Below are 13642 nucleotides of genomic sequence, written 5' to 3'. Positions count from 1 at the left end.
GCGGTGGGCGGGTACAACTTTGAGAACGAGGAGGGCGGAGGCATCGGCTGCCTGGTGGAGCGTTATGACCCGGCGTTGGAGGTATGGGAGGCGGTGGCGCCGATGGGGAGGGCACGGCTCTCTCCGGGCGTCTCCTTGCTGTAGCCGACGGGGCATGGAGTGCAAGGTCAGGGCAGAGCGAGCGCGAGAAAGAAACAAAAGGGACGAGCTGTTTTTCTAGGACTTGCTTTTTTCTTTTTATGGACAGCGTTTATTCAAAACCTCGCAGTCATTAACCCTCACATCCAGGGCCGGGGAGCTAAGAAGCGCACCCAGCGGGCCGGATGATCGATATCGGGTTACGGGCTAGAGAGCCCTCTAGCCCTGGGGGGGTGCGCGCGTGCGCGTTCGCAGGGAAAGGGCCGTATCTAAAAAGTAAACACGGGTCTCCGAGGGTTAGCTCCGCGCTCCAGGTTTCCCCTAGCAGCAGACCGCCCCCTCTACTCGGAGCTATAATATGGACACCAGACACGAACACGACACACATTCTCAGACGACATCACCGCTCAGGGCCCCCTTCTCGCGGGGTCCTCGTCTTCCACTCCGGGGGGGGGGTCCACCCTCTCCCCCGGGCTCACCCTCCTGTTCGCTCTCCGATGGTTGTCCGACGGGCGCGGGGCCCGACCTCCCCTCCTAGCCTTTTTTGGCTGGCCCCGCCGCCGTCTCGTCCTCTCTGCCTGATTCCGTTGACCCTGCCGACGGCGATCCCGTGCCCGACTCCCCGGGCGAGGACGGCGGCATTGGATCATGTCGCTTCCCCTCCCAGGGGGGTCGGGCCGGCTCTCCTTGGTCGACGAATCGCGCCCGCGGCATGGCGATTTTCTTTCTTTGGAGTTGTGTGACTGGTCTGCTCCTGTGGTGGGGGCGACGGCTTCTGAAGAAGCCGTCGGCCGCGCCTTGTCTGTCGCGTGCATCTCCTGAATCGCGACCGCGGTGCACTTGTGGAGCACTTGGAGTGCAGTCATCAGCCGCACGCCCAGGACCGGGGAAGAAAGCGCACCCAGTTGGCCAGACGATTGGGATCGGGCTACGCCTACGGGCAAGAGAGCCCTGACCCCTAGGGGGGGTGCGCGTTCGCAGGGCCATAACACGAACAACAAACGGGAGCTAAAAAAGCGCGCGTATCCCGTCGTCACGCTCGACTCCGGTCTCCGCGGCGCTCCAGGGCCGGACAGCGGTCGAATCTGGCGATTCGGCTCCAATCGCTGGCTGCTCCGGACCGGTCCCGATGGTGTGGGCACCGCGATTGGCGCGCGGCGCGCTCATGCGGGCCGTGCATCGGTGGCGCTGTGGCGGCGTTTCTTTCTTTCTATAACGACTGGCGCCCGCTCGCACTGCGAAGCCTTCTTTTGCCGAGGCCCCGCCTTACGCCACAATTTCTTCTTTTCGTCTCTGAACGACCCTGGCGCGCCTGCTTGTCGCTGCAAGGCTTGTCGTGCCTCGTGTCCCCACCATGCCAACACCTGACCACCCACATTTAGTCTGGTCGCTCCGCTAGGCGTGACCGGACCGCCGTCATCGGAGCCTCTGGGCGTGCTCGCGCCCGCCATGGCGCGCCGCAGAGATTGCGCACAGAGGGGCCGTGTTGAGGGCGGCGATGCGACAGCCCCTTGCATCCCCGCGCGGTCTCCCGCCGCGTTTGCGTGCAGCGCGCGCGCATCGGTCAGAGGAGCTGACACCGTTCGCGCCGCCGCGCGCGGTCAAGGAGCTGACACCGTTCGCGCCCCCGGGCCGCCCGCAGGAGAAGTACCAAAAGATTGAGAAGATTGGGGAGGGGACGTACGGCGTCGTGTACAAGGCGCGGGACCGGCAGTCCGGCGAGTTGGCCGCTCTCAAGAAGATCCGGCTCGAGGCTGAGGACGAGGGGATCCCCTCGACGGCGATCCGAGAGATCTCCATCCTGAAGGAGCTGCAGCACCCAAACATTGTGCGGCTGCACGACGTGATCCACACCGAGAAGAAGCTCACCCTCGTGTTCGAGTACCTCGACCAGGATCTCAAAAAGTACCTCGACTCGTGCCCCGACGGCGCGGACTCGCGCATGATCAAGTGCGCCGCACTCTCCACCCCATCCCCCCCTTTCGGAGCAGCCGCCGCGGCGGGAGCTGCGAGCCGGGCCTCGACGGCGCCGCCCCCCCGGCTGCGCGCGGCACAGGCGTGCGCTGCTGCAGCTGCTGCGTGGCGTGGCCTTCTGCCACGACCGGCGCGTCCTTCACCGCGACCTCAAGCCGCAAAACCTGCTCATCAACAAGCAGGGCGAGCTCAAGCTCGCAGACTTTGGGCTGGCCAGGCGCCGCCGCCACGGCCATGGCCTCGCCCGGCGACGCGCACATGCGCGCCCCCGCGCGCGATCCAGCCAACCGCGCGGGGCCCCCCCCCCAGAAAAAGGGGTTGAGGACCCCCCCCCCCCCCCCCCCCCCCGCCGCCTCCTCTACCGCCCCTCGCAGGGCGTTTGCCATCCCCGTGCGCTCCTACACGCACGAGGTGGTGACGCTGTGGTACCGCGCGCCGGACGTGCTCATGGGCTCCCGGAAGTACTCGACGCCGGTGGACATCTGGTCGGTCGGCTGCATCTTTGGCGAGATGGCCTCCGGGCGGCCCATGTTCCCTGGCTGCTCGGAGCACGACCAGGTGATGCGCATCTTCAAGGTGCTCGGCACACCGACTGAGGAGACGTGGCCGTCGATGATCGACCTGCCAGAGTACAAGTCGGACTGGCCAAAGTTCGAGGCCGTGCCGCTCAGCACCGTCGCGCCGAACCTCGACGCGCTAGGCCTGGACCTGCTCTCGCGCATGCTGCGGTACGAGCCGAGCCGCCGCGTCTCCGCAAAGGAGGCGCTCGAGCACGCCTACTTTGAGGGGGTGGCGGAGGAGATGCAAAAAGAGATGAACTCTCCTGCCGCGGCGCCGTAACGCAGGAGTGCACGAGACACCGGTGGAGAGAATGAGAGATGTCATCGATTTTTCGTTTACGTTTTTGTACGCGCGTCTCGTCGGTCTATTCCTCTATACACTCAAAAGTATAATAATTAGTAATCAACTCATTTGAACTTTTGTGTCTCGCTCGGGCCCGTCTTCCGTTACGCTTACGGCGCGTTAGCCGCGCTCTCGCGGAGAGGCGCAGCCGCAGGGGCGGCGTCGCGCGCCCGGGGCAGCCCTAACGCCCTAACCGTTTGCCGCTACGATAACACCGAAATCGGATGATACAAGCGCGCAACACCGCAAGCGCAAGGGCAAGCCGCAACGTGTGTAAGCTGCAACGATACAGATTAACAGTTGTATTTCTAAATTTTTGCAAATATTGTGTATTGACTATTGTGTCTCATGGTCATGCGGTTTCACGTTTCAGAGCACTTGCCACTTCATCATATGGACAATGGACGCGACCGACCTGGCAGAGTTGACCTGCGCCGACCATCACCCCCGCCCCCGCACCCTCGGCTCGCGCGTGTGAGTGTGGCGCTCCCGCCTAGGCCCTGCTCGGGTGAGTCGCCCGGGGCGAGCGCTATAGTCCTCGCGAGCGTTTTCCCTCGGTCTGTTAAACCTGAGGTCGTGGCCGTCTCGAAATCTCAGCCCCCCACCGCACTGGGAGAGGTCGGGCTCCGGCAAACGCTCTTGGGGACGGCAAGAGTTTTTTTGATCAGTCCATGCCTGCTTGGCGGCGAAAGTCGGCAAGCTCCGCCTCCACCGCCTGGGAGAGCGCGCCCTCCGCGCCCTCGCTGAGCGCCAGCTTGAGCTCCTGGTTGGAGGCAAACGCGGCACGCAGCGCGTCGTCGCGGTCCACAGCGGCGTCCGCCTGGGTGTACCCGTCCGCATTGACGTGCAGCGACTCGGCCGCCGCCGCGTCCGCCTCGGCAGTGGTTGGCCGCGCGGCGGCCGCGCGCGCGATGCCCGCGCGCTGCTCGCTCATCCACTCAGGCTCTTCCGACGCCGGCGGCGCGAAAGCGACCTGCGACACGCCGTTCGCTCGGGCGCCGACGCCATTCGCGGGGGCAGCGGCGCCGTTTGCAACCACGCCATTGGCCGGCGCACTGACGCCGTTGGCCGGTGCAGCGACGCCGTTCGCTGGGGCGCTCACGCCGTCGGACGGGGCGACGACTCCGTTCGCGGGAGTGCCGAGCTCGTCCACCATGCGCTGAAGCTTGCTCGCTCTTGCCTCGAGAGCAGGCGCGCTCGCCGCCGCCGCCGCCGCCCCCTCTGCCGATGCCTCTGGCACGGGCGGTGGTAGGACCGTGTCGCCGTAGCCCTGCAGAAGCTCGGGGGGCGGGCACCCGAAGCGAAGCGGAGTCTTTGACCCGTCCTCCTCGATCTTCCACAGGCGGATCTCGTCGGCGTCGGATTGCGCAGGCACGCTCGCCGCCGGCGCCTCTGCCGCTGCCGCCGCCTCTGGCACGGGCGGTGGTAGGACCGTGTCGCCGTAGCCCTGCAGAAGCTCGGGGGGCGGGCACCCGAAGCGAAGCGGCGTCTTCGTGCCGTCCTCCTCGATCTTCCACAGGCGGATCTCGTCGGCGTCCGCCTGTGCTGGCTCGGCAGAAGCAGGCTGCTGCTCGCCGCCCTCGTACCTTGCGAGCGGGTCTTGGACCGAACCCTCCTGCATCAGCGCGCGAAAGTCGCGGTTCGCCGCCATCGCCATGTCGATGGTCGGGCCGACGTCGGAGCTCTCCCCCGTCCAAAAGGCGAAGCCGGCGTGCTCCTCCTTTGCGGCTCCGGCCGCGGCCGACGGCGCCGGCGCGGCTCGCGCCGCCTGCGGTGGAGGACCCTGCAGCGGCGGCGGTGGCGGCGGCGGTGGCGGCGGCGGTGGCGGCGGCGGTGGCGGCGGCGGCACCTGCAGCGGCGGCGGCGGCGGCGGCGGCGCCGTGCTTGGCGTGGGGACGACTGACTGCGCCACCACCGGCTCCCCGATCTCGTGCACGAGGTCACGGAACGCCCGATTGGCGGCGAGAGCGCGGCTCATGCTCTCCTCGCGCTGCGCACTGTCCGCTACCACGGCTGCCGTCGCCGCCGCCTCCTCGGGCGAGCGCGGGGTGAGGTTCCACCACTCGTCAGTCGCCTCCCCGCCGGGGACCGCCCCGCCCGCGCTGCCGCCCGGCGACCCGACGGGCGCGGTCAGGTCAGGCGCCGCCGCGCCGGCGGCTGGCGGCGGCGGTGCCCGCCCGAAGAGGCGGCGCGGCACGGCGGCGACGCGCTGCAGCAGGTTGGGGTGGCGGCCGGCGGGGGCGGAGGCGGAGGAGGTGGCGGGGGCGGGAGGGGCGGCCGGGCTCGGCTGGACGCGGCTGAAGCGCTCCACTTCGAAGTGGGCGAGGAGGGCGGCGTCTTGCTCGGTGAGGGCGCCCTCGATGCCGTCGGCGACCAGCTTTGCGCAGAGCGGCGAGAGGAGGATGCCGTTGCGGTGGTAGCCGGCGGCGACGTGCAGGTTCAAGGCGGAGGAGGCGCGGCCGAGGAGGGGCATGCGGTCCGGCGTGGTGGGGCGCAGCCCGGCCCACACCTCGTCAAGCGTGTAGTCTGCCAGCACGGGCGCCGCGGCGACCGCCTTGTCGAGCAGCTGCGCCACGCCGCCGGCGGTGGCCCTGCGGTCGTAGCCGGCGCCGGGCTCCTCGGTCGCGCCAACCACCACGGCGCCGTCGCGCCGCGGGATAAGGTAGACCCCGTCGCCGAAGAGCGTGCGCTGCAGCCCGCCCGCCTCGCGCTGCGCGTGCCCGGGCGGCGGCCGCAGCCGCAGCATCTGCCCCTTGATCGGGAACGAGGCGAGCGGCAGCAGCTCGCGCGCCCACGCGCCGCACGCGAGCACGACGGCGTCCGCGCGCAGCTCGGCGCCGTCGCTCGTGATGACCGCCGCCGCCGCCCCGCCGCTCCCGCCCGCCGCGCCTCCCGCCGCCGCCTCCACGTCCAAATTGAGTGAGCAGGCCGAGACGCCCTCCAGCACGCGCACGCCCAGCGCTCCGCACGAGGTGAGCAGCGCGTCGTGCAGCGCGCGAGGGTCGACCGACGCCTCCCGCTCGAAAAGCCAGCCGCCGACGGCCGCCTCCGACACCGCCGGCTCCAGCGCACGCAGCGCCTCGGGCCCCAGCCACGTCGCCGGCCCGCCGGCCGCCGGAGGGCGCCACCGCTGCACGGCGTCGCCCTCGAAGGCGGGCGCGAGGAAGCCGCCGCGCGAGCAGAGGTTGGCGTCGACGCCGGAGAGCCGCTCGACGCGCTGCAGCCAGGGCGGAAAGTGCGAGCGCGCGCGCACGCACAGGTCGAGCAGCGGCCCCTCCTCCAGCCGCTCCGCCTGCGGCGCCAGCATGCCGCCAGCGGCGCGGGTGGCGCCCTCGGAGGTGTCGCGCGAGAGGACCGAGACGGACCAGCCGCGGCCGGCCAGCTCGAGGGCGCAGCTCAGGCCCGAGGCGCCCCCGCCGACCACGAGAGCGGACCGGCGCCCTCCGGCAGCGCCCGCCGCCGCCGCCGCCACCGCCGCGGCCGTCGCCGGACCGGCGCAGCGCACGCAGCTGCGAGTCGCGCCGCCAAGGGCGCGACGCGCGGCGGAGCGCGTCGGCGAGAGGAGGCCGAGCGCGGTGGAGGAGAGGGACAAGAGTAAGACTAAGCTAAGCATCGGGCCCTCATATACCGCCGAGAAGAAGAATTTAAACAAAACAACTCTCTCTCACAGCAGACAGGCTCGACACAGGTGCGAACTGGCGCGTGCTAGTACTATCACCGGCAGAAGAAAACTATTAGCATGCAAACTTCCCGTGAAGACGGTGCCCTTGGGTTGTCTGTTTTCTTTCTTTCTTTCTTTGAAGACGGTGAACGACGTACATGTAGTTCTAGGTTTGTTGTTAGCAGATCAAGGCACAGAGCCACACACACACACACACACACACACACACACACAAATCACACAGCGGGGGAGGAAGCGGCGAGTCGCAATTCCAGGGGTCGTGCTTCTCTCTCTCCGCTTTGAAGGCGGCGTGAGGTGACGGTCGGCTCTCGGCCGCCTCCTCCTCTCTCTAGGCTTCTCCCTCGCCGCCTCGACGGCGGCGCGGAGTGACGGTCGGCTCTCGGCTGCCGCCTCCGCCTCTCTCTAGGCTTCTCCCTCGCCGCCTCGACGGCGGTGTGGGGTGGTGCTTTCTCCCTCGCCGCCTTGACGGTGGTGGCTTGATTCCCGGCGGACTCTGGACGCTCGGCGACCGGCCTCACCCCTCTCGTGATTTGGCTGTCGCCTCTGTGGCTCCATACCACGGCCAGTTGCCCCTTCTGTGGGGTTCATTGGGCTTTCCGGGCCACCTGCCCTCGCTCCTCCTCCACTGCGCGTTGGGATGTCAGGGATACTGCGTAGCCCTTCCTGGTGGAGGCGCGCGCGATTCCGTGACTCTCCTTTTACGCGCCAATGTACCCTCACCGAAGGTGCATAGGAGTGAATCCGAGTGAAACTAGTTCGCCGATAACGATTGGGGTAGGGGCCCTAACTCGTGATAGGCCACTAGTTTCCCGCAGGAGACTCACGGAGATCTTCTCCTCTCCTACCTCTTCTTCTGCCTCTGCGTCCTTCACGGACTCTCCGTTGATCTGGACATCTTTTACTTCATCTGTTACGGAAGTTCGAACTTCCGCGGACGCGCGCTCTCGCCCGCTCGCTGCTCTGATGAGCGCGGCTTCCGCTGCTCTCTCCTGCTCACCTGGCCCTGACGCGGCTCCTCGTCCTTGGCCGCGCCAGGTCCTACTGCGCCAGCCCTTCGGCTGCACCAGTTCTCTCTTCTCCTCGCCCACCCTATCCTGCCTACTCTTTGGCTTTGGGGTGTGGTTCTCTCTATCTGGTCCGAGGTGCGATCCCTTACGGCGCCGCGGGCGGCTACAGGACGTTGAGGTCCCCTCCGTACCTGTAGCAAGCTAGCAACCCAAGCCGTTTGAGTCCCAACCCTCCGCCTTCAGTGGCAGGATCCCAGGGGATGTCACCTGGTGGAGGCGCGCGCGATTCCGTGACTCTGCTTTTACGCGCCAATGTACCCTCACCGAAGGTGCATAGGAGTGAATCCGAGTGAAACTAGTGATGCGGAACCCAACGTGTGGATGCTGTACTCGAGTAGAAGGGCAGGATGAAAAATGGAAAAGAGGGCTAGCGATTGACGGGGTCAGGTGGGAACGGTTATCGCCCGTCACGGCGTCTCCAAATCCGATCGCTGTCGACCCACCCACGCTCAAGCGACACACAGACCCAAACAAGCTCACAAGACACACGAGAGTGTTCAAAAACAAGAAAAAATCAAGCGTGTCATGATCAAGGTCGTGGTGATGAGAAGCCGCGGCGTCCTACTCCGATCGCATGTCGAAGCGCGCGGCCGCTAGCTCCACCTCACGGCAAGTTCGCTCGCGCGCCGTTGAACTCCACGAACTCCTCGTCGGCCCCGTGACGGGCGTTCTCATCGGAGGCGAAGATGTGGATCTTCACAGCACGAGCCTCGACGTGTCCGACAACGAGCTCCGCGCGCTGCCCGAGGCGATCGCCCAGCTAGTCGCGCTGCAGAAGCTCAGCGTGTGCGACAACAAGCTCCGCGCGCTGCCTGACGAGATCGGCGAGCTGGTCGCACTTCAGGAGCTCGACGTGTCCTGCAACAAGCTCGGCGCGCTGCCCGAGGCCATCGGCCAGCTGGTCGCGCTGCAGCATCTCGACGTGTCCTACAACCAGCTCTGCGCGCTGCCTAAGGAGATTACCCAGCTGGTCAAGCTGCAGACGCTCAACGTGTACCACAACCAGCTCGGCGCGCTGCCTAAGGAGATTACCCAGCTGGTCAAGCTGCAGGAGCTCGACGTGTCCGACAACCAGCTCCGCGCGCTGCCCGAGGCGATCGGCAAGCTGGTCACGCTGCAGAAGCTCGACGTGTCCCGCAACCAGCTCCGCGCGCTGCCCGAGGCGATCGGTAAGCTGGTCAAGCTGCAGAGGCTCGACGTCGAACACAACCAGCTCGGCGCGCTGCCCGAGGCGCTCGACCAGCTGGTCGCGCTGCAGTATCTCGACGTGTCCTACAACCAGCTCTGCGCGCTGCCTAAGGAGATTACCCAGCTGGTCAAGCTGCAGGAGCTCGACGTGTCCAACAACCAGCTCCGCGCGCTGCCCGAGGCGATCGCCCAGCTAGTCGCGCTGCAGAAGCTCAACGTGTGCGACAACAAGCTCCGCGCGCTGCCTGACGAGATCGGCGAGCTGGTCGCACTTCAGGAGCTCAACGTGTCCGTCAACCAGCTCGGCGCGCTGCCCGAGGCGCTCGGCCAGCTGGTCGCGCTGCAGTTTCTCTACGTGGACCACAACCAGCTCCGCGCGCTGCCCGAGGCGATTGGAAAGCTGATTGCGCTGCATACGCTTATGGTGTACAACAACCAGCTCCGCGCGCTGCCCGAGGCGATTGGCAGCCTGCAAATGCTCGGGGACCTGCGCGTGTGGGAGAATCCGCTGCAGCGACCGCCCCTGGCCATCGCCGACCAGGGCATCGACGCGATCCGCCGCTACTTTGAGGCGCTGCGGCTCGGCAGAACCGTCTCGCGCACCTGCAAGCTCGTCATGGTCGGTGACGGCCTCGCGGGCAAGACGTCCCTTTTGCGCGGCTGGCGCAACGGCTGCCAGCCGAGCCCGGCGGCGCCCGAGGCGCGCACCGTCAACGTCGAGCTCGCCACGACGCCCCTGACGCTCGACGCCACCGGGGCTGCGGTCGCCGCCGACGACGCCTCCGCCGACATCCACCTCTCATGCTGGGACCTCGGCGGCCAGGTCGAGTACAGCGGCGTGCAGCAAGCCTACCTTACGTTGGATGCGCTCTATGTGCTCGTCGTCCACGCGCGCAAGACGCGGAGCGATGCCGACGCGGCGGACCTGTGCCGGTGGCTCGACTGCCTGCAGGCGTGCGCGCCGGGCGCCGCCGTGCAGCCCTTCATCTCTCACGACGACAGCTTTGGCACCGCCGGCGCCCGCGCTCGGGCGCGTCGCTGGCTCTCGGCCCGCTTCCGCGAGCACGAGGAGCACCACGCGCAGCAACCCGTTGCCGACGGCGAGTCGCGGCCCCCCGTGCTCCGCATCCAGTACGCCGATACAGAGATCCCGTGCGTCAACGCCTCGTCCGGCGGCAACGAGTCGCTGGTGCGCAGTCTGCAGCGCCTGCATGCCGTGGCTACCACGCCTGGTCTGCTGCCCATTATCGGTCAGCAGCTGCCCGCCACGTGGGCGGCGGCGATGGGCTTCGTGCGCGCCGTTTGCAAGGGAACCAACGGCTGTGCGGCCGCTCGAGCGGTCATCCTCGAGGCGGCCGGTGCTGTGCGACCCGCGCGCCGCTTGTGGCGAGTCGCGCCCTCGCCACCACGCCTCTACATGCCCGAGCATGAACTGCGCGCCCTTTGGGAGTCGGCGGCGGCCGAGGTGGTCGTCGTGTTAGAGCGGGACCAGCTCGGCGAGGACAAGGCGGTCTTGATCGACTCGTTCCGCCTCAGCGAGATGCGCACGCAGATTCTCGACGAGGCGCTCCGCACGCTCAGCAAACAAGGTGAGATCTTTGTCGCCGCGGGCATCGTCTACCTCGATCCCGCCTTCATCACCTCGCTCGTGTCGCCGCTCCTTGACCACCAGCTGAGGGACAAGCTCGACGAGCGCAGGGACGGCACCGTCTGGGCCGAGTTGCCACCACAGTTTGCCGCCATGTGCAAATCGTTTGCTCGCCTCCTCGTCGAGCAAGCCCAGCTCCAGCCCGCGCTGCTCGACGCCCTGTGGCCGCACCAACTCATTCGCGCAGCCGATCGCCCGAGCGTGCTTGAGCACCTCGAGCATCCGGACGTCGGGCTGCTCATGAAGCAGGCGGCGACCCCGGCGCGCGCCCTCCACTTGAGCGACGAGCACTATTGGCTCGTCCCGATGCGCCTCTGCGAGGATGTGCCCGCCGACCTTGCAAGCGTCTGGCCCGATCCGGGGACAGATGGCGCTCTACGCCTCCGCTTCGAGCTGTTAGAAGGGCTCCCCCTCCCCCTCCACATGGGCATTCGGGAGCGCTGCGTCGCCGCGTTCCAGAAGGCATGCCCCGTCCTGCGCTGCTGGCGTTCGGGTGCGGTGCTCGGGCTCCCCGGTGCTGCTGCTGCGGCAGCAATGCTGCGAGTTGAAGCCACCGCGATCATCGTCGAGGTGCGCACCTCGGGCGACGGCAAGGACGGCCTGCTGCTCCACAAGCTCCACAGCATCGTGCTCGGCGTCCAGGATCGCTATCGGCTGCCGTGGCGGCCACCACCATCCATCCCTTCCAACCAGGGGTACGAGGGCACGTGCGTCGCCCACTCGCTCCTAAAGGTGGTCATCGCGCAGCTTGACGCCAAGTACGGCATAAGCATCGATTTCGACCGGCACATCCAGTCGGTGATCGAAGCGGCAGATTGTCTGAGTGGTGCGCATGTTCCAGACGTGGCGGAGCGTGTGAGCAACATGCGCACCGGGCTGGCAAGCTCGTCTGGCGAGCGCTTCCAGATTCGCGTCGAAGTGCAGACCTACGAGAGTTTCGACCAGCTGCTCGGTGCGGTGAGCAACTCGCAGGGCCACATCCACATCGTCACGGGCACCTCGAACCATGCGGTCGTGGCGGAGAGGCTCCATGGCGCCGGCCAAGTCCGATGCCGCAACAGCCATGCGAGAGTAGGCCACGGCGCGCATTCGAACTTGACGCGCAGCGCATTCCATGACTTTGACATTGTGAGCACCACGATCACGGCCAAGTGGGTGCCCAACTTGCGCGCCCATGTCGAGGGAGAGGAGGATGGCAGCTTCATCCGCGCGGACGACGCGCGGTCGGGCTGTCCGGCTGTGCGAGAGTCATGGCTACGCTTATTCGGCTCGACGATGGACGATCTGAAGAGGGCGTTGGGATTGCCCCCCTGACGCTCGAGGGCCGATGGCACCTGCCGATCGTCTCCCATCTCGCAGCTGCTCTGGCGGGGGGGCGGCGGCGGGGCCTGGCGATGGCGCGCGGCGCATGTGCGTGGCGGGACGCGGTGGCGCATGTGCATGTGCCGTTTCCGCCTGTCGTTCCCGCTGGCGTGCGGCATCGCGCCGGGTCAGACGGGCTCCTGTCTTTTGGACTTCGGTGGTCGTGAAATCGCGAAGGTCGCGACGCCGAGATGGTTGGGTAGTAGGGCTAGAGTAACTCTACTTGCTAGTGTGGTAACTGTGGAATCCGAAAGCCGAACATGTGTGGCGGGCCACCCCCTGTCCAGAGAGCGCACAGGTGCCAATCTGGGGTCGTTCGATGTAGTAATGCGTCGTGACAGCGGCTAACGGTCGTGACAGCTACTCTCGCGCAGCTACTATGTGTGTATGTAGCAAGGTGAAGAGCAGCCAGGCTCGGACTGGACACCAACGCGGTATGGGTGGACGCTGGACAGATGATGACGGCACGCACGAGCGACACACAGACACAAACAGGCTCACAAGACACACAGCCAGCGGGCTGCCACACACACCCTGAGTAGGCGTACACATAACTCAAGGCCACATCCTCCCTGTCGCCCCCCCCCAGCATTCCAAGGTGCCAAGAGAACAAACAAGGGCACAACAAACAACAGACGACAGGAAGTAGCTACTGCGAACGACAGCTGGCGACAGCGAAAAAGGTCAGCAGGCGCGACAGGTCACAGCTGGCGTCAGCTGGCGACAGACAGCTGGCGACAGACAGCTGGCGACAGCTGGCGACAGCTGGCGACAGGTCAGCTGGTGACAGCTGGTAGCGAGTCAGAAACAAAAGTCAGAGAAAGAAGTCCCGGCCCTAAAGCCGTCACCTTTTTTTCTCATCCACCCCCAAAGTGTCTTGGCCTGTCCAAGGGTACGTTTCCGGCAACCCAGAGAGGGAAAACCAGAGGGTCCCCAGCACTTTGCATTTCCAGAAGTTTCCAGGGAAACCAGAGGGTGTTTGGAGCTCCATTCTGTATCTCTCGAGTTTCCCTCGGGAAACTCGCGAGTTTCCCTGTACCCTGAGTCTGAGAGCTGGTGTGGGGCAAAATCTGGGGCAAAATTTAGGAAATCGGCAACCTACCGGGTATTTTCTAGGACTAGGTTTACCAGGGGGTTTTCCAGGTACCCGCGAAATACCGCGGTATTTTGCCGATTTGGCAGATTTGGGGCCCAAACCAGCCTCAGTGCTCAGACTCGGCTCAGAGCCCGGGAAACTAGAGGGTGCTCTATAGGGAAACTACGGCAGGAAACACGGAAAGGAAACCAGGTAGGGTGCGAGAGGAAACCCTTGTACAGTCAGGCCAAAAAGTGTCACCTGTTTCCGAATAGCTCTGCACGTTCTCGCAGAGTTTCGCTGGCTGGCTTCGGTGTACTCGCACGTAGCTTTTCTTCTCTGCGGTGAGCCGGTGTGTGTGCCAGTCCGCGCCAGTCCGCGCCCTTGTGAGCCTTGTCGTGCCAGTGTGCTAAAAGAAAGAAAGAAAACAGACAACCCGAGGGAGGGATGGGAGGACGGCACGCCGCCACCACACAGGGATTTTAAGGAGAGGAGTGTGGTGCTAGCCGTCGCCCACCCTAACCCTTGGTCGTCTGCCTCTTTCTATCTCCCTTCGCAGTCCCTCGCCGATTCTCGGATGATTGGTGTTGGGTTACGGGCTAGAT

At 66.1% G+C, this 13642-nt stretch overlaps 3 protein-coding genes across 3 annotated transcripts; 2 read left to right on the top strand and 1 right to left on the bottom strand.

Moving 5' to 3' along the window:
- The first annotated feature begins 1440 nt into the window (after nt 1-1440).
- EMIHUDRAFT_444655 (hypothetical protein) lies at nt 1441-3084 on the top strand. Its single transcript, XM_005773038.1, has 5 exons — nt 1441-1467; nt 1538-1590; nt 1781-2088; nt 2195-2329; nt 2487-3084. The coding sequence occupies exons 2-5, from the start codon at nt 1588-1590 to the stop codon at nt 2950-2952; spliced, it is 912 nt and encodes a 303-aa protein (XP_005773095.1). The 5' UTR covers nt 1441-1467; nt 1538-1587; the 3' UTR covers nt 2953-3084.
- A 2290-nt stretch (nt 3085-5374) lies between these two features.
- Nucleotides 5375-6454, bottom strand: EMIHUDRAFT_42950 (hypothetical protein; the record flags this gene model as incomplete). Its single annotated transcript, XM_005773037.1, has 1 exon — nt 5375-6454. A coding segment is annotated over one exon (1080 nt), but the record flags the coding sequence as incomplete, so codon positions are not given.
- Nucleotides 6455-8338: 1884 nt separating this feature from the next.
- Nucleotides 8339-11914, top strand: Roco3 (miro domain-containing protein; the record flags this gene model as incomplete). The annotated part of the gene is made up of 1 exon (XM_005773036.1): nt 8339-11914. The coding sequence occupies one exon, from the start codon at nt 8339-8341 to the stop codon at nt 11912-11914; it is 3576 nt and encodes a 1191-aa protein (XP_005773093.1).
- Between the last annotated feature and the right edge of the window lie 1728 nt (nt 11915-13642).

This window comes from Emiliania huxleyi, assembly GCF_000372725.1.
Source record: "Emiliania huxleyi CCMP1516 unplaced genomic scaffold EMIHUscaffold_348, whole genome shotgun sequence".
Taxonomy (NCBI): Eukaryota; Haptophyta; order Isochrysidales; family Noelaerhabdaceae; genus Emiliania; species Emiliania huxleyi.
This window is presented reverse-complemented; position numbering and strand designations above follow the sequence as displayed.

Bases quoted from the DNA above. Each gene is read 5' to 3' on its own strand.
- EMIHUDRAFT_444655 (XM_005773038.1), top strand. The intron at 2,089-2,194 runs GTGCGCCGCACT...CGCGCGGCACAG, and splicing joins GCGGACTCGCGCATGATCAA to GCGTGCGCTGCTGCAGCTGC. The intron at 2,330-2,486 runs GCGCCGCCGCCA...CGCCCCTCGCAG, and splicing joins GCAGACTTTGGGCTGGCCAG to GGCGTTTGCCATCCCCGTGC.